Source organism: Protopterus annectens, chromosome 6.part1, assembly GCF_019279795.1.
Source record: "Protopterus annectens isolate FY-2018-M chromosome 6.part1, PAN1.0, whole genome shotgun sequence".
In the NCBI taxonomy this organism is placed as follows: domain Eukaryota; kingdom Metazoa; phylum Chordata; order Ceratodontiformes; family Protopteridae; genus Protopterus; species Protopterus annectens.
In genome coordinates this window covers 366,602,710-366,630,011 of record NC_056738.1, presented here as the reverse complement: position 1 = coordinate 366,630,011, position 27,302 = coordinate 366,602,710, and the positions used below count along the sequence as shown (strand labels likewise).

General features: G+C 37.6%; 1 protein-coding gene and 1 pseudogene across 3 annotated transcripts in view; both read left to right on the top strand.

Moving 5' to 3' along the window:
• Positions 1 to 27,302, top strand: part of LOC122805563 (solute carrier family 25 member 45-like) — a 1,930,246-nt gene that overhangs the window by 1,141,986 nt on the left and 760,958 nt on the right. For all 3 annotated transcript variants that reach the window (XM_044075783.1, XM_044075781.1, XM_044075784.1), the window contains exon 6: positions 3,720 to 3,987. In XM_044075783.1, the coding sequence (XP_043931718.1) occupies positions 3,720 to 3,987 (268 nt within the window). The remainder of the gene's footprint in view (positions 1 to 3,719; positions 3,988 to 27,302) is intronic.
• Positions 18,274 to 18,438, top strand: LOC122805691 (annotated as a pseudogene).

The window sequence follows — 27,302 nt, the reverse complement described above, 5'->3', positions numbered from 1 at the left end:
ATATGAGAATAAATGTAGTCTCTAATATTGTTTGTACAACGCTGTTGTCATTCCTTTCCTTGTTAAAGCCAAATGATTATCCATAGAATAAAGAGCTGATCTACTACTAGAAACTCTGCTCTAATAAACTACTTAATCTTAAAAACTTTTCCCCTCTTGCAGTTAAACTTGCTTGAAATATCTCCTTGTACAACATAAGGTGCTACTCACAAGTTGCTACTACACCAAGAACTCTACTGCATTTGTGTAGAATACACCTTTTCTGTTATGCTCCCACACTTAAACACAGTGTTTAAATTGAGAAAATCCTTTTTTTGTACTTTGCTGTTTTCGGAACAACACCTTATACATGGTTGCAGAGCTCCGAATCCTGTGTCTTGTCATGCCTTTTTTGCTGTTCATTTATCCGGGTGACAAGATACTGAATTCGGAGCTCAAAAACCGCGTTTAAAGTGTTGCCCTGATAACGGAAAAGTACCGTTAAATGAAATGACATGTGCAATAGCTTACTGTGTTTCCGCTGATTTTCTGATATGAAATGCAACGCTCATGTTCTGTACTTTTGCCGCTAAATGGCTTATATGCAATCGTGAATTACAGCTATGATGTACCTGAATGGACTTTTGACATGTTTACATTTGCAATTGTCATTTTCTGTAGTTTTGCTGTGTTTATCATGAATAAAGTGGAAGAAAATCGCTATGTGTTCTATGTGTTCTTAGACTTGTACTTGCATTTCTTTCCAATTCAATGTGCTTACATGCTTACATGACATTTCGGAATATATGTACAAACAATTCAACGTGTTCTTTAAGGCCGGAAAACATAAATATTCATGCGCGCTTGGCTAGGAGGCGTGTTCGAGGCGGGTTTTGCTACTGTGCATCCTGCGAGGTACTTCACTTGGAGATTACCGGAACCACCAATCCTGCTTCAAGAGGTTGGAGCAGAGCTGCTAGGAGGGAATACCCCTTGTGAAAGTAAGGGGACATCCTTTGCAGTTATTCCAATGCATGGAAAGAGAGCTGAAAAAATGAAAATTCTCACCTTGTTGCTGATACCTGTCTAAGTTATGTCCCCTGCTGGTTGACCATCGCCACAGTGATGGGGAGTGGAATGAAGGAATGTTTATCCAAGAGGGAGCTGATGATCAAATGAAAGCTAGTGCAAAACTATCAAAGAATGTTATAAAATAAGAGCTGTCTTTATACATGTACCCTCTATATTTCTGAAAAATGTACAGAAGTATGGAAGTGAATTTTCCATATTTTTTGTTCATGTTTTCCATATGTATATTACCATTACAAGTTTTAAAAAAAGAAATAGCTACCCTCCCCCCAAAAAATATTTTCCCCAAACAAAAACAGTCCAATAACTAGAAAATAGATGATGTGGCTTTAGATGTGTATGTCTTGTACTGCAGGAGTATAAATGTAAATCTGACTTGTGATTTCATCAGTTGGCACTTAACATGGGGGCCAGAGCCTAGAAGTATGAGTATACATCTCTCCTCTGCACTGAAATCTAAGCTTCATCCTATAATGTCATACCAAGGGCAGAATGCCGCTAACTGTTTACATCATTTTACAACTGCCACATATCTAGGTTGGTGAATATCAGTATCTCTTCCTTGCATAAGCTGAATACCACCAAGCCTGCCATGTAGACACATAAGTCCAATGAAGTCAGACACCCCACACACAGACTCAACTGTATATCAGCTATAATACTGCATATGTAGAAGATAAAACACTACAGTGATGGCATGACCACTTTTTGCTTAAAAAATAGATTTTGAGTCATCCCTGAATACTGAGTAACTTAAAAGCTAATGTGATCTCACCCAGGCACTTAACCACCCTCGAAGCAACTCTGGATGCCACTACTGGTACAGCTAACCCAAGGGTTTCCACCAACTGATAACTGGCTGTACCACTGCTAACACATAGGTGAGGTTCTAGCTGTGCTACATGACACAGTTGACTGTAGTATTCACCAATAATACACTGAGGTTTTATAGTGCTGTTCAATGCCAATGTAAAATTTCATAGTGTTGCTCTATGGACCCTAGCACTGTTTTAGAATCCAAAGTAGACCTCAGCAAATTTTCATTCGCTTTCATTATCTTACATTGCTTGAAGAATCACCAAGGACTTTTTATGTAATCAAGCACAGTATAGATACTGCTAGCTAGCCCTAGTATACATTTTTTTGGAATCCACGGTTGTTTTCCACCCTTGCAGTATGCAACACTAAATGCTTAACAGTCAAAGAAAAATGAGGCCCACACAGTAACAATCTTTAATGTATTTTATGTATAAATTTCATCAAACAGCAAACCAGGTTTCACCAAATAATTTCTTCAGTGCAAATTTATATATATGGTTGCAATTCATTGTCAAACATTACTTTGATTGACAAAGTTAATTGCAGTATAGTGTGTGCAAATGGTGGATTTAACGACAGTGTTTTTAGCTGGTCTATATTAGATCATCGAAACGGCAGAATTTTGAATGATCTAATATCGAACCCAATATCGCGAACGCTGAAAACACCGAAGCTGCACAAAACCGAATTCTTTCCTAGGGAAAGAATTCGGTTGGCCGTTGTTGTGGCTTCGCTATTTTCAGCGATGCGGTGGAAAGGTATGGGTTGGGTTAAGGTAAGTGTGTGATTGTGCGGATGTTTGGGTTAGGGCGCGAGTCAGGTAAGTGTGTGATTGTGACAGAATTTGGGGTTATGGGCAGGTTAAGTGAGTTAAGGTTAGGGCGTGGGTGAGATGAGTGTGCAATAGTGAGATTTGGGGTTGGGGCGGGTTAAGTGAGTTAGGGTTAGGGCGCAGGTGAGGTGAGTGTGCGATAGTGACGGATCTTAGGGTTAGGGTCTGGGTTAAGCTAAGTGGATAGATAGTAGTGTATGTGCAGTGTAGTGTAGGGTTAGATGTAACTTTTAAATGTATGTGTGTGGATTGCTGCTTTTATGTAACTTTTAAATGTATGTGTGTGGATTGCTGCTTTTTAGTGTGCTTGTGGTGTGTGTGTGTGTATTTCTCGGAACAGCAAATTTTTTCAATGGGAAAAAATTCACTGTTTTGAGGTTTCGATATTGTTAGGGTTCAGGTTTTGCAGTTCGACGTTATGGCATTCGATAATGAGCCATTTTGATGATCTGATGTAGACCCTTTTTAGCAAGCATGTGTTTTGTTGAAAGAGGTGTGTGTGTGTGTGTGTGTGTGTGTGTGTGTGTGTGTGTGTGTGTGTGTGTGTGTGTGTGTGTGTGTGTGTGTGTGTACAGGCATTTTGTAGGTAAGGTTTAGGTAGGGGGGATAGATTTGTGTGTGTGTGTGTCTGAGCTGTCTTGTGTAGAAAGAGTTTTTGTAAGGCAAAATAAGGGGTTAGCAGATATTACCAAGGTGGTGCAGAGGGGTGTCTGTCCTCATTAGCATTGCATGCTAATCCTAAGTCTGCCCATAACTCTAACCTACATGTCCACCTTGGCTTAGAAAACCCCTTTATTTAACCCTACCACTATTCAGATATATTGCATCTGAATGGTGTGGTAGAGTTGTGGCTTGTAGATCGCAAAAGGAATTTTGTCTTCCTTTTGCTATCTTTTGGCTGTCCAATCACTTATTGTCAGTATTGCAATAAATATGTATATTTGTGAGTATTAACAATTTAAAAAAATTACATGTCTTGTGTTTGCTCCTTCCTTTTTAGGTTCTAGTCTCAGCTCCTGTTGATCTTGTTAAAGTACGGCTTCAGAACCAAACACACCACTATAAACATCATCTTGTGGCTGGAGGGACCCCACCTAGATATAAAGGCCCATTACACTGCACAGTGATCATTTTAAAAGAAGAGGGCGTTAAAGGATTGTACCGAGGAGCCCTGGCACTGACTTTACGTGATGTTCCAACATGCGGTATTTACTTTACGACATATAAACTTCTGTGTAGAGCAATGACAGAGAAAGACAAAGACCCTGGTAGGTTTCTCCTAAAAGTACCATTTATGCTAATTTTCATATGTTGTGAAACTGCAAATATGTTATGTAAAGGGAAACAAAATGTAGGCAAAGTTGCATACAAGTGTGATGTTAATTCCAATTTAAACTCTCTCCGTGAATATTGTACAAGGCTAAGTCTATTAAATTCTGTGCAAGGATAACGTCTTTAAATTTCAGCCTGATATTTGATATATGTGAGAATGCCCAAATCACTTTGTATACCTTTTTAACTGGCCTTCAGTAATGAAAGTTTCTACAGTCTGAAACTAAAAGATTGTGTTTGTTTACATACTGAGCTTTTCTGCAATAGGGGCACATCTGTATTAATTATCATACTGGCTTAGTCATTACTTTTTATTTGCTACATCTCCACAAAGGCCATGATTCAGTTTATCACACTGCCATAATTTTGTTATTCACACTGTGCCATCTTCTCCTACGATGTGATTTGTACCCCCATAATATGCTAGAACCTAGCCATAGTAAGTGAGGGAGTTTTCTGCATTTAAACTGATAGTGCTGTGAGTCTGATAAATTAAAGTGATCTCTGGAAACATCTTTGTTTCTTGTTGATGGAATTACTCTTTTAGCTAACTTCACACTGTTGAAAAGCCAACAAAGCAGTTGCACTGAACATTCTGCTAGACATTCAGAGTTGTTGCTCTAGCGAGCTTGCTCCATCTTGCACAGTGCCTTAATTGAGTGCCAGTAAAAGCAGTAGTGTTAAATGAATCTGTGATGCATAGTTCATAAACTGGCAAAGCAAGTTCTATTATTCCATTCTTTGTCTCTAGACCTGCGAGGATTAGAAAAACAATCACTGACCAGAACATTTGCATGCCACCTTGTTCATGTAGTAGCTGGTTTAACAACTCTTTTTGGGTTTCCAGTACCATGACAGGAATGGACCCAATTCTTAAGTCAATGTATGATTTAAAGGTCATGAAATTGGTATTATTTCAATGTTTAATGTTGGGCAAAAGCACTCTTTACAGCACCCACAATGTACCCATAATTGACTCCTTCCACAATTGATATAGAGTTGTGTATATCCAATAACATATCTAAATATGACTGTATTTTTTTTTTTATGAAACCCATTGCTCCTACAACAATTGGAACTGTCCGGGTATCTTTCTTCCACATTGCCCTCATTTCTGCCTGCAAATCCTGGTACTTTATGACTTTGTGTCTCTCTCTGTTAAACACTGTAATCACTGGGTACAGCAATTTCAGCGATCAATGCTACTTTTGTCTTCTTTTCATGGGCTATTATATCTGGTTTTCTTACATCTGTTTTTTGAACTGTTGATAATGGGTGATCCCATGTGATATAAACTATAGCATTTTCTATAATGCTTTATGCTTCATGTTTCCAGTGCTTCTCAGACAATTCAGTATTGTAATGTTTGCATAATCCTTAATGCAACAATCTTGCCACATTATTATGCTTTTCAGTACAGGCCCCCTCTGCCATTAGTGTAACTTTCCAATTCTGTTTTACAAAACCTGCATTTGTTGCTGACATATTCAACAAAGGGTACATAGTCCACTGTTCTGAGCCACCAATATTAATCTTTGTTCTTTTGGTTTAAATTTGCCTCTTCTTAACTATTCCCGCAACAGATCCTGATCGACATGAGGTTGTTCCAGGAGTTTTCTGTACTTGCTACAATATTTATGCCTTTTCCACATTTCTTGTCTTCTCATCTGATACTCCACCTGAGGTTCTCTCTTTTGTTTCTTGGCACATTCAGTTGCTGGCTGATTTTTGTCTACTTCTGGTTTGATTTCCATTCCCGCTTGACACTAATGCTTCTGCTAAACTAAGCTGGGAAGTCATCTTAGACTTGTTCTCTTCATGTTTTAAAACTTTCACTATGTTTGGCTCTTGTGAGGGCAACATATATATATTCAGTCCAATGACTGCTGATCTATACATGTAATCAATTTTAAGGAAGCCCATAACTCCTTCAGAATGGGGAATATGTAATCCTGGTATACACTAATTTTTGTAAATCATTTGAGAAGTGTAAAGCAATTTTATTGTTTTCCAGTCTGACTGCCCCCCCCACCAAAAAAAAAAAAAAAAACTATAAGAACAGGAAAAACAAACTGGTTTGCAGCTTGGACTTTGTTCCTTCATGTCAGGGCTGTTTTCACTATTAATTTTAGTCTTATAAACTATTCCTTGCTATGTTTTGTTTGCATTTGTTCATGTTTTATAGTCGATCCATCATTTCCCAAATATTTATACACTCTCTCCTGCGCAAGTTCCTTTACATCACGTTGATGTCCCAGAATGATATTTTCTTGATTGTTGCAGTTTTTCTGCTTTAAAGGTTGCTTTTGCACATTTATCGTGACAAAATGACCTCCTTGCGTCATCTGAGAAAGTTTTGACCACTTGCAGTAGTGCTTTCAGTTCCTCATCTGAATAACTATCCAGTTTTTAAATCATTTGTAAAAAAGAAGATTAGAAGTCTTTACACTGTGTTGTTTTCTGGTAGCCACATTGTAACCATGACCTAATCTTTTAAGTAGACCACTTAATGGGTTGAGGTCAAGACAAAACAAAGGTGACAAGTCACCCTCAAATATCCTACTTTTAATTTTTATCCCTGAGATAATAATTTGTCCTTTATCATGGCTTAGCTGAAGAGTTGTTTGCCACTGTTTCATGGTCACTGTAGTTTTATTGATCAATGTAGCGTGTATCTTGTACATCTGTAAGCACTCCTTTATCCATGAATGTGGGATAATGTCAAATACTTTTTTGTAATATATCTATATCATACTTAGATTCTTCCCCTTTTTACATTTTTTTATTTTGGATTTATTTAGTAACAGATGATCACTTGTTCCTCATGACTTTCTTTTATCTTTTGTTCTGCTTCCATAATTGTACTTTTTTGTTTTTGTTTTTTCTAAATGACTATAAACTCTGTATCAGTTCTGGTATATAGCTTGTAAATTGTCGAAAGGCAAGTTATTGGTCTATAATTTTTAGGTTGACTTGCAGGTTTACTCTTAAGGAGGAGTATCATTTTTTCCTTTTGCTAACAAAGTTGGTGTCCTTTCGGGATACACATGCAAGTAATCCTTACTCAAGGCTAAGTTTTCATGTAAATGTAAAGATGCTAATACTTTTAGCCAGAAATTTGCATACAGCATCTGGGCTTGAGGTTTTCCATTTAGGAGTTTGTTTCTTAATTTTGTTTCGGATTATCTGTACGTTACTTCATCCCATTTCATATCGTTTACATTTGAATTTCTTACTGTTTCTTTTACTACTTCTATCCATTCAGAATATTTGTTATATTCCACAGGGTCTTCATGCATATTTCTCCAAAATGTATTTATTTCATGTGTTTATTTCTGCTTTTTTCGGAGGTATTTCTGTTCCTTTTGCCTTGTTTACCAGTCTTCTTTAAAACTTTTTTTATCTTCTAAGTTTTTTTTTCTACTTGTGCTGATATCTTCCATTTATTATTTGCAGTAGTGTACGATCATAGCCTGCTGTGTTCTGATACTGTGTATTGCTTTTGTAATGTTTATCTTTCTAATTATATTTGTTGATCTGTTCCCTCTTCTGTACTCTTCTAGCACTTCTTGTCTTCATTTCTTAATCATCGCTTTATAGTTTTCTCTATTTGATACTTCCATGATATCATTTGATTTTCTCCCTTCCTTTCCCTTATTGCTCTGTGTTTTTTGGTAAGACTTCATCTGTTAATAATTTAGCTCCACAGTAATATATCCTATTACTTCTATTATATCACATGAATTTCTGTGAATAGTCTTGATTACTGTTTTCATTTGTTTTATCAAACTTCTTACATTTTGGGTCTTATTGACTTTCTGTGATCTGTTTCTTTCATTGTTCTTAATATGTCTATACATCACTATTAAAGCAAGCAACTCTTCCCTTAGATACTTTTCTTCTAAACTAAGACACATTCTTTGTTCTGTTTCCTGTTTCTGTTTCTACAGAAAGTCGCAGAACATTTTTCTATGACATATTCTCTTCAGCTTCATCCCACGTCATCTGTTGTTGTTTTTCATGTGGCAACTCACTGGCCTGTAATGCTACAATATTGACTGCATCACAGTTGCCACCGTTTCCTGTTCCTTCCATTGCTGTGTAACTCTATTGTACCGATTCAAATAAAAGCTCCAAAGTATCTTCATATGGCAACTGATCGGATGCTTCCCATTCCACCAGTTTCTTCCTAATTTGGGAGTTTGTTCTGTCGTGCTAATATGTTAGCAGAGTTGGATTTTCTACACTAAATCCTTTACTTCTTCACAGGTAATCTATGACTTCAGTTTCTGTTTCTTTAACTTCACCATTACTAATCCGGTTTCCTACTTCCCCCTTTGTTTTCTTATTTTTTGTATTGTAAAATTTTCCATAACTGGATGCATTTGCTTGCATTTCTCTTTGAATATCTTTGCTGCTTTTTTGAATTGATTAGTTCTGCTTTGTCCTTTGCATAAATATTGCACCATATTAAATATTTTTCCCATGTCCATATTTCTTCTTCAGATGCTGCTCACTTCTGTTTCTCCTTACTTTGGGGGCGCATTGTTCCATCATACTGTGACATAACCTATGTTGGATTTTCTACATTAAATCCTTAATTTTGCAGGTATTCCATAACTTCAGCTTCTATTTGTTTAACTTCTACTTCTTCTTTACTAATCTTCTGCTCTATATTCCCCCTTTGTGATCTTATTTTTTGTATTGTGAAATTTTCCATATATGGGTGTTTTTGCCTGTATTTCTCTTCAAATATCTTTGGAGTTGCTTTTTTTATGGATTAGTTTTCCTTTATCCTTTGCATAAATATTGCAACATATCAGATTTCTCTTTCTTTCCCATATCCATGTTTCTTTCTTATACTTCTCAAAAACCTCTAGATTTAGTTCTGTATATTTTTGTGCTTTCTTAGTTGCTCCTTTTTCCAAATGGCCTGATGTTTTTGGTTTATATAATGTTTTTTATGAATCTGTTGTATTAATGAGCACAAATTTGCATTTGAAATTTTTGACTTTTTTTTTTCTTGTGCAAGTATTTTTCTTTCCTCTAACTTATCTCTTAATCTTTTCTTATATCTTCTATCTGGAAATTCTGAGTTTGTTGCATAAAAAAACAAAGCATTTTTTTCTTATCCTCAGTACTCCATTTTGTTATCTTTATGGCTTTTTTTTTTTTTTTGGCCTGTCAGTCCACTAAAAACACAAAAACTACTACTGTTCAACAATAGGGGGCCATAGACTGACCTAACCCCATTGTAGGAATGTTTGTGACTTGAGGATTCCACACTTTCATTTTACCAGTCCTGGCACCAGTGCACCTACCAGGATTGGGCACTTTTTTCCTGGGAATTATGCACCCAGCTTTTTTTTTTTAACCTATTTCTGTCCATTACATATCCGCTGTGGCGACCCCTAACCAGTAAAAGCCGAAAGACCAACAACAACAACAGCATATGCTGTGTAAAATACAGTCTATCAGTTTTGCCTTGGTGAGATTTTTTGTAGAAACAGGGTCCACCTCATAAAGGTAGTGACGAAGACTTGGGGATGATTGAATTCTACCAACAATACTCTCCGTTGCTTGCTGATTTTATTATCTTTCCATTCGGACCTGCAGAAATTGTGATTTCCCCTGTGTTATATGGGCTGAGACATGTTCCTTTATGTAACAATCCAATATTTAAATGGAGAACAGATGGTGGGCTGTTTTTATTTGTACAAGAAAGTGAAAAATTACATAACCAAAGAGTTTCTGTGAATTAAGTTGTATCTAGACACAAGACACCAGATGACATCGTTAGAGGAAGAAAAAACTACTCTGAATGACATTAACTACATTGGAGGGTAGGATTGTACTTTAGGGCCAGTTTGTACAGTGTTGCACTGTCCTTTCAAGGCAACACATACCAACAGAAAGCTAGAATCTAGAGACAGCAATACATACAAGCATCTGATTTAAGCTTGTAATAGTTTTCTGCCGAGTAGTGCAGGGTTATTTATGTGGCACTGGCAGGGAATTCTAGATTTATGGTAATACTGAATGTTTACCTAAAAGTTGCACAAAACAGAAAAGTGTGTAGTATACAACATTTCTCTCTTAGTCGGTTAGTGCATTAACTACAAAGTTTGATAATGGTCTTATTTCAGGTTTCAGACTCTATAAAGTGTTTGAACTTTGCATTGGCCGTGAATATACAGTATTGCTTATTTGGGAATAGCTGATTGTTTCAGGACTGAAAGTTTATTAAAAAAAAGTTTTGAGCTGTTGTGAGGGTCACAAATGTTTTGTTATTTTGAATCTACAGCATCATGACAATGAGTGGACATGAGATAAAATGGCTAACTCATGTTAATGTATTGCATTACAAGAGCTGAGTAGATTAGGTACAGCCATTTACATTGCTTGAATGGATGGCAGACGATGGTATAGGACAGAAACCTGTATATTGATGGAAAATCTTCAAGGCCTCCATGATCATTCCTTCAGGGTTATTCCAAGATTAATTACATCAACAACAAAAAGCACAGACTTTAATAATCACACTCAGAGGTGGAAAAAAATAAGCATGCATTGCATGAATCAAGGTTATCTCTGCTGTTGGAAGATGGTATGTTCCTCTGTATTAGTTGTTGTTAGTAACTGTTTAACATAGCCAGGAGGTTTTAATTCTGGGGTGAGGTTGACTCCTGAATAGTGCAGGTGAACAGATATTGAAGTGAAGTTGATTACGGAGAGATACTGCCTGAGGCTCATTGTAATTACCTCGCCTTACCATATTGTAATGTTTATACGTGTTTTTGTTTGTGTGATTCTTTTCTCTCCAGGCTGAGATTGAAATTGGTCTTTTGTGATCAGTGCTCCACCCCAGTTAATTTTAAATGAATAAATAACAAATAAAAAATTACATTAAAGTGAATCTGTTACTTTTAGACCATTTTTAAGAGCTACTATTTAAATACTGAACCTTGTTTTGTTATGCAAAATGTATTGTTTTAATTATTGTATTTTCTGTTGTCTTCTCAGTTTGTTATATATAACCATACTCCTAAAATGATATCACAACTAGATGTAGTTCGTTAATGTGACCACAAAGCATTCGGGCAAATAAGACAAATTTATTTTACAAACGCAAAATTGATTGCTTTATTATTTTAGAACTGCAGCATTTTGTACATCAGTTTTAATTAAGGAATTCTACCTGTGATACATAGTAGGCATGTCTTTGCAGTGAAGAAGATACTTTTGTTTCTACAATTATCAGAATATATTTTTCATCTTAATTTTGATGGAAAGGTGTGGGTACAGCATATAGAAAGGTGTCTTCATTTTCTGTAGTTTATCTTCTCATGCTATCACAACATAAGGTTACAGCTTATAAGAAGAGAGTACAGGCAAGGGAGCCCGCAGGATTTTTTGCAGGGGGGGTGCAAACCCAGAGCCCCACCCACATAGCTCACCCCGCCCCCTGCTAACACAGCCCCGCCCAAGTCCACCCACCCCAAGCCCCGCCCACACAGCCATTCCAGTGTCCCATTACTTGGCTATTTCTCCCCATTTACTGTAGACACTGTTCAAATCTGTGTGCATACTGTGTTATGCTTTAGTTCTACAATGATTACAGGCAGTTGGATTTAATTTACAACTTTTATTTCAAACATTATAGCCCAAACACTGAGACATTTACTAAACCTAAACAAAGCAATAGTCTTACAATGAAAACAGACTTGGCATTAAAGCTTCTCTACTTTTGAAACTCACATTCAATGAAACGGCATTGAAACCCACATTCAAAGAAAATGCATCTGGCCAGTGGCAGGTTATTTACCTTTGAACTGTTTTCAAGCAATAGGCTCCTTGCACACCGTTAGGGCCATGCAAAAGTTATTTGATTTACCTGATTGTATTAATTATAATATATAATTGAATTATATCCCTTGTATTACACAGCAACACTTGTATATTTCAGTGTTTCATCTACAAATTCAGTGCCTGCTGCCGTCAAAGAATAAATTGCCTATGTTAAATTAAAAAATGGTAAGCTGGTATATTGCAATAGAAAATGGATGACAAGCTGAAAAACAGGTTCATAGTTATTAGGCATCTCATCCAAAGGAGGACATCCTGAGGACTGCAGCATACAAATGTATATGCTGTAGGAATAGAACCTCAAGCCTTTACATTAAGATGCAAGTATTCTACTTGTGGTGCTACTAACATAGCTTTAAAACTTTATACCACAATAGAGATACCATTTGCTAAACAAAATGGTTGCACATTGTAAATAGACTTGGCATGAGCAGCAGTGAACTTCGCTTCCCTTAAAACTCACAGTTCCTTGAAAATGCACTTGAAAATTCCACCTGCTAACTCTAACTTGGGCATTTCACTTTCTCTCTCTTACAAAGATACCACACCCCTCAAGGCCTCACCCTTAGTGCAAGAAATCTTGACAAAGCCTAAAATAAATAGGGACAAATTATAAATATGGCTCTCAGAAAATTGCAAGAGTAACAGGATTTGTGTTAGTATGCATTTTTCTAAATGACATGACATCTAAAACTGAAATGTCTCATTTAGCAACTTCAATCCTTTTTAAGAGGAATATGGGGCAAAAATCTGGACAGCTGAGGGTATGCTACCTCCCTCTTATACACACACCAAATAATTCTGGTCAGACTTGAATTAGTTCTGGGAAGGTTGCACTGAACGGCACCGTGCTTGATCTGAAGTGGGTGAAATCCTGGTAGCTAGTGATTGCAGCTCAGCAATGTGGAGCATTAAAGCATTTTTAGCAGAGCATTGTTTCATCACTACCTATTGTGTTTGCACATAAGCTGTAGTCATTTCAAACATTTGCCTTTTTTTGATTACTGCAGAGTACATTTACCCACCAGAGCTATTGTGTTTTGACTTCATTGTGGAGCTAGTTGTTGCAGGGCTTGGCTTTTAAGTAAGGTAGCAATGCTTATTTACCATATACCATTAAAGCCACCCAACTACAAGTGTACTAACACACAGACACTGCTATAAGACACTGGTCTCCAATAAAATGTAATGAGCTTCTGAAAATACTGTAATCCTGTCCTTTTATTACAAATACTGTCATATGCATTTCAATTCCCAAGGCTTATACATTATCTAGCTATGTAAATATTCTCTGCATGGCAACAACGAAAAGGCTTTCAATGCTGGCAATTCTTTAACAATATGCTTACTAAAGCTTACTTGCATCTTACAGTGTCCGACAAGCTTACTAAAGCTTACTTGCATCTTACAATCTCCGACAAGCTTACCTGATGTTCATTAAACCATGGCTACTTAAACAGAGCAACAGGACACTGTGATAGCATGCAGTTCCTGAATAATAAGAAGCATAAATCAACAGTATAAAAATCTGATAGAAAACCAGAACATTTTGCAAAATCAAGGACAGATGAAAAGCCATGGTCATATTTGTGATCTACCTTGGATGGGGGAATACTCTGCACAATTACTGCATAACTGCTTCTTGCCTTCCTTGGATACATCCCGAGCCACTACAATGGGGGCTGGGGTGCAATAAGTATGTCATAATTTGAAATGTCTCTGGCTGACAGTGATGGCTCTGACACTCCTACCTCTCAACTTCAGAGCAAGAAATCTGGACAAAGCCATACATAGAACTAGAAGTGGGACACAGGCCCAAAAATAAGGCCAATTTTTAAATATTGCTCTTATTAACTTAATAGAACAGGTAGATCTTGCATTAGTACAAATTTTCTGAAGGGTATAAAATCTGAAACTCAAATGTCTGCCATTATTTTCTAACTTCAGTCTTTAATGACTTGCCACTAATTTGCCAGAAACCACAATTTTATGAAAAACAGACCAAAATGTGATGCAAAAATACCTGTCAAATAAGGGACACCTTCTTAATATTAACAGTTAACTTGAAGCAGCTAACAAAATAAGAGCATCCACATGCATTTCTGAAATAAAGGTAGTCTATAAGTGATCATTACAGTTATATATAATTGTAAACCCTCCACATTTTCTTCCAAAATTGCCATTTTGGAGGAGGGATTATTAGGGGAGAGCAACATTTTGAGCCAGAATTGAGGACAATTGAGATGTTTGGATATTCCTAATCTACAAAGTGATTTGCACGTACCTCTCAACCTCTTAATGCAGGAAATCTGAACAAGGCCAAATATACTGGGGAACATACAAACACTACTAAAAATTGCTCTTGTATAAACTTAGACAGTCTTGCATTAGCATGCATTTTTCTGAAGGTTATGACATCTGAAACTCAATGTCTGTCATTTAATGGCTTCATTCCTAAATGATTTGCTAGAAAACCACAAATTTTATGAGAAACAAACCAAAAATAAGCAGCAAATATCTATTAATTCTGCAAAGATATGGACAACTGAGAGGTATAGTTCAACCGGGGCTGTCTGAGTTTGCTACCCCCCCCTCACAAAATCATGGTCAAATGGAGCCTCCCCCCCTGCAGCCATTCCAATGTCCCATTCCTTGGTTATTTTGCCCCATTTACCATAAACACTAATGTGCATACTGCTTTACTTCTGCGATGATTTAGGATTTCATTTGAAAGTTTTATTTTGCATTTTACAGCACAAACCCCAATACATATATGTTAAAGCAATGCAGTCTCAATGAAAATAGACTAACATTAATACTTCTCTGCCCTTGAAACTCACATGCATTGAAACAGCACTGAAACCCACTTTTAGAGAAAATACATTTTGCCAATTGCAAATATTAACTCTGGGCTGTCTTCAAAATCATAGGCCCCTCGAACGTAACATACACATGCTCTTTGATACACCTTCCTGACTGTATTACATTATATTCCTTGTACAATACAGTACAGTTGTTAAAGGGCATTTTAAATTTATTGTTTTGAAAATGTTTCCAGTAAACAAAGAAAAGCATCCACCAATGACAAAATTGCCCAATTCAGAACATTTCCATCATAAAAAGTCTACTCAAGTCCACCAGTATCAGTAAAAAATATACACAATCTCTCTAGTAAAATCCACATTGAAGAAATTTGTAACTAATAGAGGTTGCTGCTAGCAAACACTTTATATGTCATTGTTTAATCTACAAATAAAGTGCCTGTTACCCTTGAAGAATAAATTGCCTTTGTTGCATGCAGTAAAAAAATGAAAAGCTAGTAATACCGCAATAGAGAATGGATAGCAAACTGTTAACAGGTTTATAGTTACTAGGTATCTTTGCCAAAAGGACTGCAGCATCCACCCCCTTTACAACACAATACAGCATCAGCAATGCATTTACCTACTGTGGGAGTAGAACCCACAGCCTTCAGCATCTAAAGCAAGAACACTATCTGTTGTGCTATTAATGCAAGCAGACTAAACATAATCAGCACTAAACTTTTGCTCCCCTGCAGCTCTCAGCTCCTTGTAAAATCTACTCTACACTCAGCTGCATCTCTGAACTTTGCAGCACAAGAAATCTGGAAAAAGCCGAAATTTATTCGGGGGGGGGGGGGCAAAAGGCCAAACAACAGGGACACATTTTAAACATTGCTTGTATAATGTTTGAAAGTTGCTAGAAGAATAAAATGCTGCGTTACCACCATACATTTCACTGCCACGTCTTGATCCCAGGGGACCCCATGCAAAACAGTCAAAGCAACATACCACTATGCCAAATCAGCTGTTTTGTGAAAGAAGAAGACTGAAACTTTACCATTTAGTGAATTCAGTTCTCACCATAGCACAGCTGTCAACCTCTTAGCACAAAAGACCTGAACAAAGCCAATAATGGGTGACTACAACAACCAAACATTCAGTGAATTCAGTTCTCACCATACCTCTCAACCCCTTAGCAAATAACACCCAGACAAAGCCAGTAATGAGAGAATATAGCCCCCAAACATTTTCAGTGAAATCAGTTCTTACCATAGCTCTCAACATTAGCAAAAAAACCTGGATGAAGCCAATAAATACCTGGATGAAGCCAATAAATACCTGAACAAAGCCAATACTGGGTGAATACAGCCCCCAAACATATTCAGTGAATTCAGTTCTTACCATAACTCTCAACCCTAGCACAAAGCCTGGATGAAGCCAATAATGGGGGGAATACAGTCCCAAACACAGGGATACATTTCAAATATCCATCTTGTACACTTAGAAAATTGCTAGAATAAAAGCTTGCTTTTGTTACCATACACTTTCTGAAGAATATGAAGTCCGATATTGAAATGTGTCCATTTACATTTATTAACCAGGAAAGTCTGACTTTGAAAAAAAAAAAAAGCTAATTTTTTAGCAGAGGCCCAGGGAGAAACACTCCAGACAGCCAAGAATAAAACCAGATAATAACATTTAGCTGTCAGGCAACAAGGACACAAATGCAGAAACCACAGATTTTATGAGGAACAGAAAAGGTATGAGGGAAAAGCCTGCAATATTTTTACAAATGGTGGTGGGTAGGGAATTCAGGCTCTTGCCACTTGGGCCCAAGGTACAGGGTTCAAGCCTTATTCTCTACCCACCACCATGTACACCTGGGGCATTTTACACACACAGACACACACACACACACACACACACACACACACACACACACACACACACACACACACACACACCTCTACCTGAACGGGTCCCATCTTCCGTTCCCAAATAATCCGTCTGCGTCCCCGCTCTCAAACTCCTCTACCTGAAGGTGTCCTATCTTCCATTCCCGCTCGAATAACCTGTCTTAAGTTCCCGCTCTCAAACAGCGATGATGTCAGCACGCCTACCCGCGACTGGACTGTTAGCACAGACTTGATGATGTCAGCACGCCCGCCCGCGACTGGACTGTTAGCACAGACTTCTTAAAGAAGAACGTAAGAATGCACAAAAAAAAAAAACTTTGTTTGAAATGATCTACTAGTCAGCCAATTCCAGGGGGGTGCAAGTGCACCCCCTTGCACCTGCCTGCGGGTGCCCTTGAGTACAGGACAGTCCTTTAAAATCAAAAATACAACCATTATTATTTTTCTCTATTGGAACTGCCATAGTGTGGCACTTTTATATGCCAGATTTCTGATTTCCAAAATATGACTGACCTTTCATAGGTCTTTCTGCTGAACTAAATTAACAGAGGGATAGGAGCCTTTGGGAGCACAAGGTCCCAAGTTTTAAATCCTGACATACTTAAAAATATATAAAGTATTGTCATCAACACATTGGGTAGTTTTAACCAAGTCCATAATTTCCAAAAATGTTTCTATCTGGTTCATTATTAATTTCCGACTTAACACTTCACAATATATAGACATTCAATAAGGAGTTTGGATAGTTTATGTTAAGCTGAAATCATTGACATTGCTAGAGTATACTCCAGGGCTGGATTCCCAGATCAGAGTAGCTTAGCAAAGAGCTTTAACCATCCTGTTTTTGTACCCAATTCAGATCTACAACCCTTCCCTTGAGTATGACCGACATTTCAGAAAGTGAGGCATGCCCAACACAGTGTTTCAAAACACCAAGTTACTGAATGTACACTAGTCCCTCTGTGCCAGGGATGGTAATGAGATCTTGATTCCAAAACATTCTATAAGAATAAATCTCATTGCCCATTTCTAGCATAGTCTGAGTTCTGCTGAGGCAATGGCAGACGTGCTGCATCCACAGCCTGCATGCCTGAAGTATCAGTGCTGTCATACAAGTGAAGCTGTACATCCCTCAGGCAGAGTTGCATTACCTCACTGTTTGTATGATGGAATGGAGAAATGTATGCATGGCACTAAGTCCTTCACGCATACATGCATTCTCTGCTTACTAACATATTTTCATATCACAGGTCTGCCAAGTGACTCTGCTGCTATAGTTGTTCAGAAGTTGCCATTGTGAGTCATCCGTACTGTAGATTGTGGCAACTTTCACTGTACAATGCCATGCATACCCTCTTTTGTCAGGTACCTCGCCTACCTAACGGTAACAGAGCCATCCGTATTTGAGACTTTATTGCAAGCAGCACGGCTTCCCACAACTGCTGCCTGCTCAAAATAAAATTGTATAGAGTTATTTGTTTTTTCTCTGAGCTGCTGCAGCCTCAAAGGTACTATGAGGCAGACACCCCCCCCCCCACACACACACACACATTGGAGTGGTTGCACTGTCTGTAATCAGCTACAAAAAAGTTAGAAAAAGGTACTCTTCTTCTAGGTTAGTAATGGTCGCTTGAGCTTATCCAACTTTTAGCTAAGGTCAAGTGTAGTATCTGCTAAGTCCCTTATGTGGGGACTGTGTATTAAATTGACTTTTGGAACAGGGAGATGTAATATGAACTTGCTCTGTCCACTCCACCCATCAGCCTGGTCTTGCAGTACTTCCAGGAATGGTGCACCCTCCCCTGGGGAGGGCTCTACAATGGTTAAAAAGACAGAAGGAACTCTCATCCTTTTCTCTCTCTTTTCAGGGCCTTTTCTCAGGAAATACACACATGGGAGCTGCAACGTCTTCTTTCTGTTCATTTCGCCTTTTGACTTCATCCCACTGCCCTCCTTCCCTCAACTTCTGTCTTTCCTTTCTCACTGCTTGGGAACTTCACACACCTCTAAAAACAAACATTTATTTATTTTTTTTCTTTCTCTCTCTTCAGGCTCTTTCCTCAGGAACTACACACGTGGGAGCTGCACTATCTTCTTTCTCTTAGTTTCTCCTTCTAACTGCATCCTACTGCCCTCATTCCCTCCACTTCTGTCTTTGCTTTCTCACTGATTGGGAACTTCCGAGAGCTCTTCTCAATACCTCTAGGGTTCTAGTCAGAGTACACCTCACCAGCTCTCGCAGGGCACACCACAGACGGACTAATATTCTCAGATGTGTGCTCACTGCCATCTCTCAGGCATGCTGTGCCCAAAGGTAGTGACTCTGTCCTGAGTGGCCTGATGTTACCTGTCCACTACTCTGATGCTTAGGGAGCTTAGGGTATGGAGTTATTTACTTTTCCCCCCAGGTGCTGCAGCCTCAAGTATACTATTTAGATGTTAGGGGGTATCGGGTACACCCCATCACCACCACCACATTGGACAGGTTCCATGGGCTGTAATCAGCTAGAAAAAGGTTAGAAAATGGTACTCTTCCTCTAGGTTAGTAATGGTCCCTTGAGCTGCGGTAGACTGGCATCGGAAAGACTGGCATTAATAAGCCTGACTTTGATCTAATTCAAGCCAAGCCATCACGAATATGTAAAAAAATCACTTTTCACTTCAGATGAGTGGTGGCGCTCCGCTTGTGCTGAAGAGAGGAGACCATGCTTTCAGACATGCTCACACTGTGTCAAGATTAAAGTAGCCTTGTGGGAGCACAGGATTTAATGGTACATCAAGCCATTTTTCACTGGATAAGGCTAAAATGAAAATTTGAGAAGAGGAAAGGAAATGAGTGGCCCATGTGCCTTAAAGTGAAGGTCTACGCCATCAGCTTCTGGGATTCCTTAATTATCAACTTATCAGGCAGTTTGCTTACCTGGTGAGCAAACACTTTAGAAAAGTAAACAAGAAAGTAAAGGAGCAGTGTTCTGGCTGTTAACCTAAAGCGCCAGGTGCTCCTGCAGTTACACCCTACTGATGCCTCTAAACGTCTAATACAGCCAGATCGTATTTGCACTGATAATTTCAAAACCATGCAACATTCAAGATATTATTCTTCCCATACCATATTGTCACAATGTTCGTATGTTTTTTATTAAATATCTCAGCAGCCGAGTAACACAGACTTTACTGGTTAACCTCCTATAAGAGTTCAGGTGGATTAACAAAATGCTGCTGATAGTATGTGTGTAGCTTGAGTCGTTGCTGAGATCTTGTAAACTGTTTACAGAATATTACACAACCCTGTAAGGGTTACATTTCTTTACTAACCCCTATGAATCCAGAGCTGTGAACATTTGCTTGAGATGGGAGACTCGAACTTGATTTTGCAAAAAGCCTCAGGATGCAATTACTGGCAGCTGAATACAGACCTTTACAGCTCTGTTTGCTTGAACGCATTAAGGGGTAGAAGGAGATGGGATGAAAAGAGGAGTAGAGCTGCTATTATGGGCTGTGGCGACAACCATGGGCTGCCTCTACATTAATAGTAAGGCTGACTGTGTTGATGGTTCTACTCGTGAACAGACTAACAAGCTCACAAAATTATTTAAGGTTTTTTAAAAGAGAATCTTGCCTTTCAAACAGGACTTGGTAGATTTCTTTCTTTGTCATTTCTTCTCAAGTGTATAAAAACATCTTCTTTAAACATTACACCAAGAGGTCCCATTTTCTGTGTTCAGCTCCAATGTATGGACATCTTAGTGAAATACGGCACCATTAACATTCAGGCAGTGTGTGGTTCAACGATTCAAATTAAAGGTGCATTTTATAACGCACAGACGTATATTGAAAACTCGGGGTGCTCTGTCAGGAGTCAAGTATGACAGGAAAATGAGCAGCATGAGTGGATGTGCTGCACCTAGTTAGTTTGGCAAGATGCAGCCAGTTATATGGTAGTACATGAGGTTACAGTGATGATCCTTATAGACACAACAACAGGAGGAAAGGGAATACTGACACTCAGTCCTGAAGCATGATCTCGGTACGGCATACAGAGGAAAAAGCGCAGACCAGCTACACACACGCACAAGAATAGTAGTGAGACAGATGTTACAATGCATGCATGCCTCATGATGGTACAGGCTCTCCACCCCAACTATATTGTATCCTGACTCGTGTGACATGAAAAGTCAGAGAATGGAAGGCATGAAAAACAGTGAGTGGCAGGACAACAGTATCAAGGAACTAATAGTAGATTATCTTCAAATGGTACGGTGGCAGGACATAGGAGACAGGACATAAGTATGTAATCTGACTGATGCTTTGGGCTCACTACTTAAGTCGAGTCATCATAACCACGCCTTTCATACCACGTAAGCTCTAGAGGGCAGCATCACAGAAAATTTTGCACTGAGTCATTCTGAGATGACCTGCGTGGCTCTTGTCTTGTCAACGTCATAATAAAGATGCAATCTTTCAGTGTAGTTGCACATTCTTCCAGAGTAGCAGCAAAAAGCCCCAGACCATTTGCAAGCCAGCCCTGCCATTTCATAACTATTTCCTTGTCACACCGGGGGGGAAATTGTTTTAGCCGCTACCTACTTAAGTGCTTATGATTTATCTACTGTGTTAAAATTATTTTCACGCTAAAAGTTATTCATTCTACTCTACACTTTGCTATCAATTCCTACTTTTTCTTTATACGGCTAATCAACAGTAAGCAAATCACTTTTGCCACTACTTGTGTTTAAGCCATTTAATCCGATTGCTAAATTGATTTCCTACCCAAAGTTATACATATGCTATTTCTGTACACTTTACTTAAAGAAAAGGAGTTAATGCTAAAATTCACTTTGTGTTATTTTATAGCACCACTCACTCATGGCTTTATATGTCACTATCTCCCTGCATAAATATTTTAGTGCCCAAAATTTTTCTTTATAAAAACTATGCAGAATTACTAGTATTACCTAACTAACTGAGCCAAATTCCTAATGGTTTGGAGAAGCAGAGCAGAGAGCGTTGCTGAAGTCTCGGCTGGAGACAAATTAAACAATGAAATCTATATGCACCTACGGTGAAAGTAACACGCGCAAGCAAATTATGCATAGTGGGTGTCAAAAGACAAAAAAAAAAGTGAGAAAGAGAAAATGGATCACACGAGTAATAATTACCGAAAGAAACTGAATATCTGGTCTCTTTGAAGCCGTCAAATTGTAAAATATGTGCCAACTATGGACTCTCATACAGTGCAGTCCAGCTATACATTTAAACAGATATGTAAAAGATGTCCCCTGTCTCCATTTCCTTTGCACTGCTTTCGCTAAGGCTGGAGTAACTCAACATTCCGAGTACTCAACGATTATTGAGTTATATTAGTGACCTAAGGTCGTTTGTAGTGTCGAGTAAATTATACTTGAAGTGAACTGCAGTGCCTAGAAAATAGAAATGGCTTTCAAAAAAAGGGAGCGGTCGTGCTCTGTCATCTGTTTGTCTTCCCCACGATGTGGAGTTTCTGGGTGATGCCTTGCAAATCAGGAAAATACATTGTTTGGTATTTAGCAGAACAACAATGTTCATAAGGACTCTGTAGAATGGCAGAAAACCTTGAGAAAACCATGGCTAACAAATGCTTCAAAGGCTATTCCCGATTCTAATTACCATTACAAAAGAAGGCTGTGTATTAGTGTAGTACCTCGCAGGATGCGCAGTTGCAAGTCCCCCCACAAACCATGCCTCCCCCCGACATTTCCTGACAGCAAGTTTAAATTAAGCTAGTAAATGTTCATACTTGTGCCTCTATGAATATTGGTCGCTCTGTCGTGCAGTACAACAATTGTACATTGAATACAGCCTTAACGATCGTTACCAGTAACTAAACTTAATTTTGCTCGGTGATCACATAGTGTAACTGGTTCAAGTCATACAACACTTAATAAAGGAAACGATCAAGTGGAATTACAAAGATTGGGAAATAATACCGGTAACTGTAGTGCGCATAGTACTACTATGAAAAGTCATACATCATTCAGTAAAGCACAGTTACAGTAATTATTTCATCTTCGTTACTTACCTGCACATAGATCACTTGCAATACGTAACTTCCTAATACTGCTAAAACCACATTGAAGGAGCAAAAAAACACTGTAAAATCCAGTAATAAATCCAACTCTCTTTATTGCAGGTAAGTGATTTTGCAACCAGCCCTGGTTGCTTCCTCAGACCAAAGATAACAAAAAAACTTCATCCCAAACTTTAAAAGCCTTGAATCCTGTGTCACATGACTATGACCAATTAATTAAATGAGTTAAAAGAACAAGTACATTCAAAATGCAAATACACTAAAAAAGCACCAAATTTCATTCAAGGCAATATATAAAAAAACAGCATATAATATAATGTAAAAGAAAAATACAAAGAACATACATAAAAATACTATATATATATATATATAAAAACACTATATATATAAAAATATATAAAAATAAATAACCTGCTATACTATCTAACATACTAATACTACTCTATCTGTAAATCACTAATGAAACAGCTTTCTTCCTAATATTCAAAAATACTGTATGTATAAATAAAGAAAAAACATCTAACGTGTATACTATATTATATTATAGTATATGCTGTCTAAACATAGTCTAACTATAAAAATGCTGGTATAGCCCTATCTATAAATCAAAAAAATGAAATAGCTTTCTTCCTAATCTTCCTAACTTTCAACACGGGTTTCAGAGATACATAATCATTCAGCCCAGGTAGCTTATGGGCTGCTAACATAAAAATCCATCTCAGCTCCCTTTGTTCAGTTCTATTATTTAAAGTTTTTTTGTAATCTATTAGTTAAAGTTTTTTTTGTAATGTTTAGTCTGAGGAAGCAACCAGAGCTGGTTGTGAAAGCGCTTGCCTACAATAAAGAACATTGGATTTATACTGGATTTTACAGTGTTTTTTTGCTCCTTCAGTGTGGTTTTAGCAGTATTAGGAGTTTACGTTTTTTCTGGACATTTGCCTTGGTGTGTTTACTCCTATACTTCATAACTGGGCTTCTCCTTCTTTTTTACTGTGTATTTTGTGTGGTGTTCCAGCCTAGTTAACCATGGCAGATGGAGCTGGCAACATGGATTTTTCTACTAAATGACATGATGGAATGTATACCTGCAACGTTTTACACAACTGCTTTCTATGGACTCTAATCCCCTTCTGAAAGGTGACTTTACTTCTCCTGTAGGCTATGAAAGAGATGAGGTTCAGGAGCATATGGATATTCAACAGCAATTACGGACATTAGAGAATGACCTATACAGGCTGAAGAGACTGCAACACCAACGGATGCATATGGAAGCCAGTATATAAAACTTAAAGTAGTCCCTAGGGGCTTACGTGTTTTAAATATGTCATCTTATGGGACTCTATATCCTGAGCTATTAGTTAAATGGCAGCAGTTGAATATAGACACTAGCATTCAATATATGCAACTGATTATTGACTTTTTTTCGCCTTTAGAAAATGAATTAGGTGAAAAAATATGTAGTGCACAAGACGCATTGTTTAAAAATTCACAAGATAGCCTGATAATGTTCGTATCTCTGAATTAATTGAACAGATTGGCTCTTATGAGCACAAGTTGCTACAAATGAAACAGAAGAAACTTAAAAGAGATGTAGCCGATTTCCAAAAGGGCAATGTCTTTACATGGCCGAAAGAACAGAGAGCGAATGCTCCCCAGATGGAAAGAGGTATCAATACAGTTGGGAATAGAGATCAACAACTTTGACCTACTACATCTGGCTCTAATGAAGCCATTTTGTCATCTGTCAATGATACTATCCCTTTAAAATCACTACAGCAAGGGATAAAGTCCACTAATGTGAATACTTTGTAAGGTTTGACAGTTGAACAGACAGTAAGACCAAAGGTCACTACAGCCAATAAGGAGATGGCTATAGTGGAACCTGAATCCTCCACCAATCGGGCACGTTCTTTTCCGGTCCTGCTCCTCCCCTTCAACACACTTCGAAGAGGAGCTTAGAAATGGAGCCAGAAGGAAGGAGATTCAAAAGGAAACCGTTGCTAGGGGAAGGACAAGTGCAGACCCTGAAGAAAATGTGGCAGAACACTTAGTTTATAATATTTCGAGCAGAATACTGGGCAAAGATGAAGCCGATGTATTGAACAAGGGCTTGGGCATCATTCCTGCAGCACAGGCAGATTTGCCTGATACATTGACTGAACTGAGACTTTTTGCTCGCAACACAGCATTAAAAGTGATATATGGTCTAAGTAATACAAATAATATTGAAGAGAACTTATTCAAGAAGCCTAGTGTTTTTATGCCTGTTCTTCCTTCTAGTTTAGAGATTTTTGTGAAAGCTTGTGAAAATGAGTTATATGAAATGTTTCACTCTAATTGGAGAGAAAGGAAATTTTGCAATGTGACGTTTAGTGAAAAACAAGCTCTAAATAGACTCAAGAATGATAGAGAAATAATTATAAAGCCTGCTGATAAGGGACATTCTGTAGTAGTAATGGATAGACTGTTTTATTTAGAAGCTATAAATAATTTACTGTTGAATGTGAATGTGTATAGGATGATTGATGTAACAGAGGTCAATATGCTGGTAGACTGTTTTAACCATCAAGTTAGAAATTTTTTGGAAAAATTATATAACCAAAGATTTGCTTAAATATTTTATTGTTGAATGTCCTATTGTCCTTAGTTTTGCTGGACTTCCAAAAATTCACAAATGCATCGTGAACCCCCCTTTTAGACCGATTGTTTTGGGGGCATGATAGATTACTGAGTCTGTATCAGTATATCTGGAAAAACAACTGAGACCATTAATAACACAATATAACTTGATACTACAGGACTCGGAACATTTTTTGAGTGATGTTTATGACTTTTTAAACAGTTATAGGCTTACAGGGGAAGAGTTTTTAGTTACTTTGGATGTCATATCCCTTTTTACCAGCATACCTAATGAGAAAGGAATATGCTAAGAGATTTCTACCTACAGGAAGGCTCACTTAGTGTAGAGAAGGTTGATTTGATTAGTTTTTTGTTAGAGCTTGTCTTAGAATTTAATGGCGTACCTATGGGGACTTCTACAGCCAATAGCTACGCCAATTTGGTGATGGCGCAATGGGAGCAAACTTATATGATGAATGACAATGCTTTCAAAGGTGACATTTTATTTTTAGTCGTTTTGTAAATGACCTGTTCCTTTTTTGGGGGGATGGTGAGGAAAGATTAAGTGAATTTGTGGAACATTTAAATAAAAGTACTGATTTTTTTTAGGTTTTACCATGAATAGATCTCGTACCCACATTGAGTTTTTGGATATAAAAATAGAGTTGGATGGAACCACTGGTAATGTGTATACTAAATTTTATCGGAAGGATTGCTGCCATAATAGTTATGCTCACCACATGCACCCTTCCCATATTTTTAGGAACGTCATCAATAATCAAGCTATATGCATGTCAAAATTACATGCAAGAGATCAGGACTTTGAAAATAGTTTGACCCTGAGGGATGAATTCCTAGTCAGGGGTTACCATGAAAGAGAAGTAAATGAGGCATGCACTGAAGCCAGAACTAAAAGGAACACCACAGGGAAACTGTATTTTTCTAGTCCCTATATGGTTGGAGTGGAAATGACCCCTAAGAGAATGAAGAGCAGACAACAATTAGTGAAGTTTAGTATTACACACTCAGTTGATACTTGTTTGATTAAAGATATAATATGTCGTAATTGGCATATATTGGGGACTGATGATAGGGTAAGTGCAATAGTAGGAGAGAAACCTTGTTTTATTTATAAAAATCGAAAAACATTGAAGCAGATGCTCTGCTATACAGATGGATTAGAACATAGATCCGTTATGAACTATGGGACTAGGAGATGTAATACATGCTCGTTTTGTCAGTATATAGAAACACATGTTACAACAAGGGGAGAATCACTATTTTTACTTTTCTGTTATTGACACTGTCACTGAAACCATTAGAATGGGAGATTTAAATAATAGAACTGAACAAAGGGCTACCTGGGCTGAATGATTATTTTTCTGTGAAACCCGTGTTGAAAGGTAGGAAGATTAGGAAGAAAGCTATTTAATTTTGTAATTTATAGATAGGGTTATACCAGCATTTTTATAGTTAGACCATGTTTAGACAACATATAATGTAATATAATATAGTGTACGTTAGATGTTTTTTCTTTATTTATACATACAGTATTTTTGAATATTAGGAAGAAAGCTGTTTCATTAGTGATTTACAGATAGGGTAGTTTTGGTATGTTAGATAGTATAGCAGGTTATTTATTTTTATTTTTATATATTTTTATATATATATATAGTATTTTTATGTATGTTCTTTGTATTTTTCTTTTACATTATATTATATGCTGTTTTTTTATATATTGCCTTGAATGAAATTTTGTGCTTTTTGAGTGTATTTGCATTTTGAATGTACTTGTTCTTTTAACTCATTTAATTAATTAATTGGTCATAGGCATGTGACACAGGATTCAAGGCTTTTAAAGTTTGGGATGAAGTTTTTTTTTTGTAATCTTTGGCCTGAGGAAGCAACCAGGGCTGGTTGCGAAAGCGCTTACCTACAATAAAGAGCATTGGATTTATACTGGATTTTATAGTGTTTTT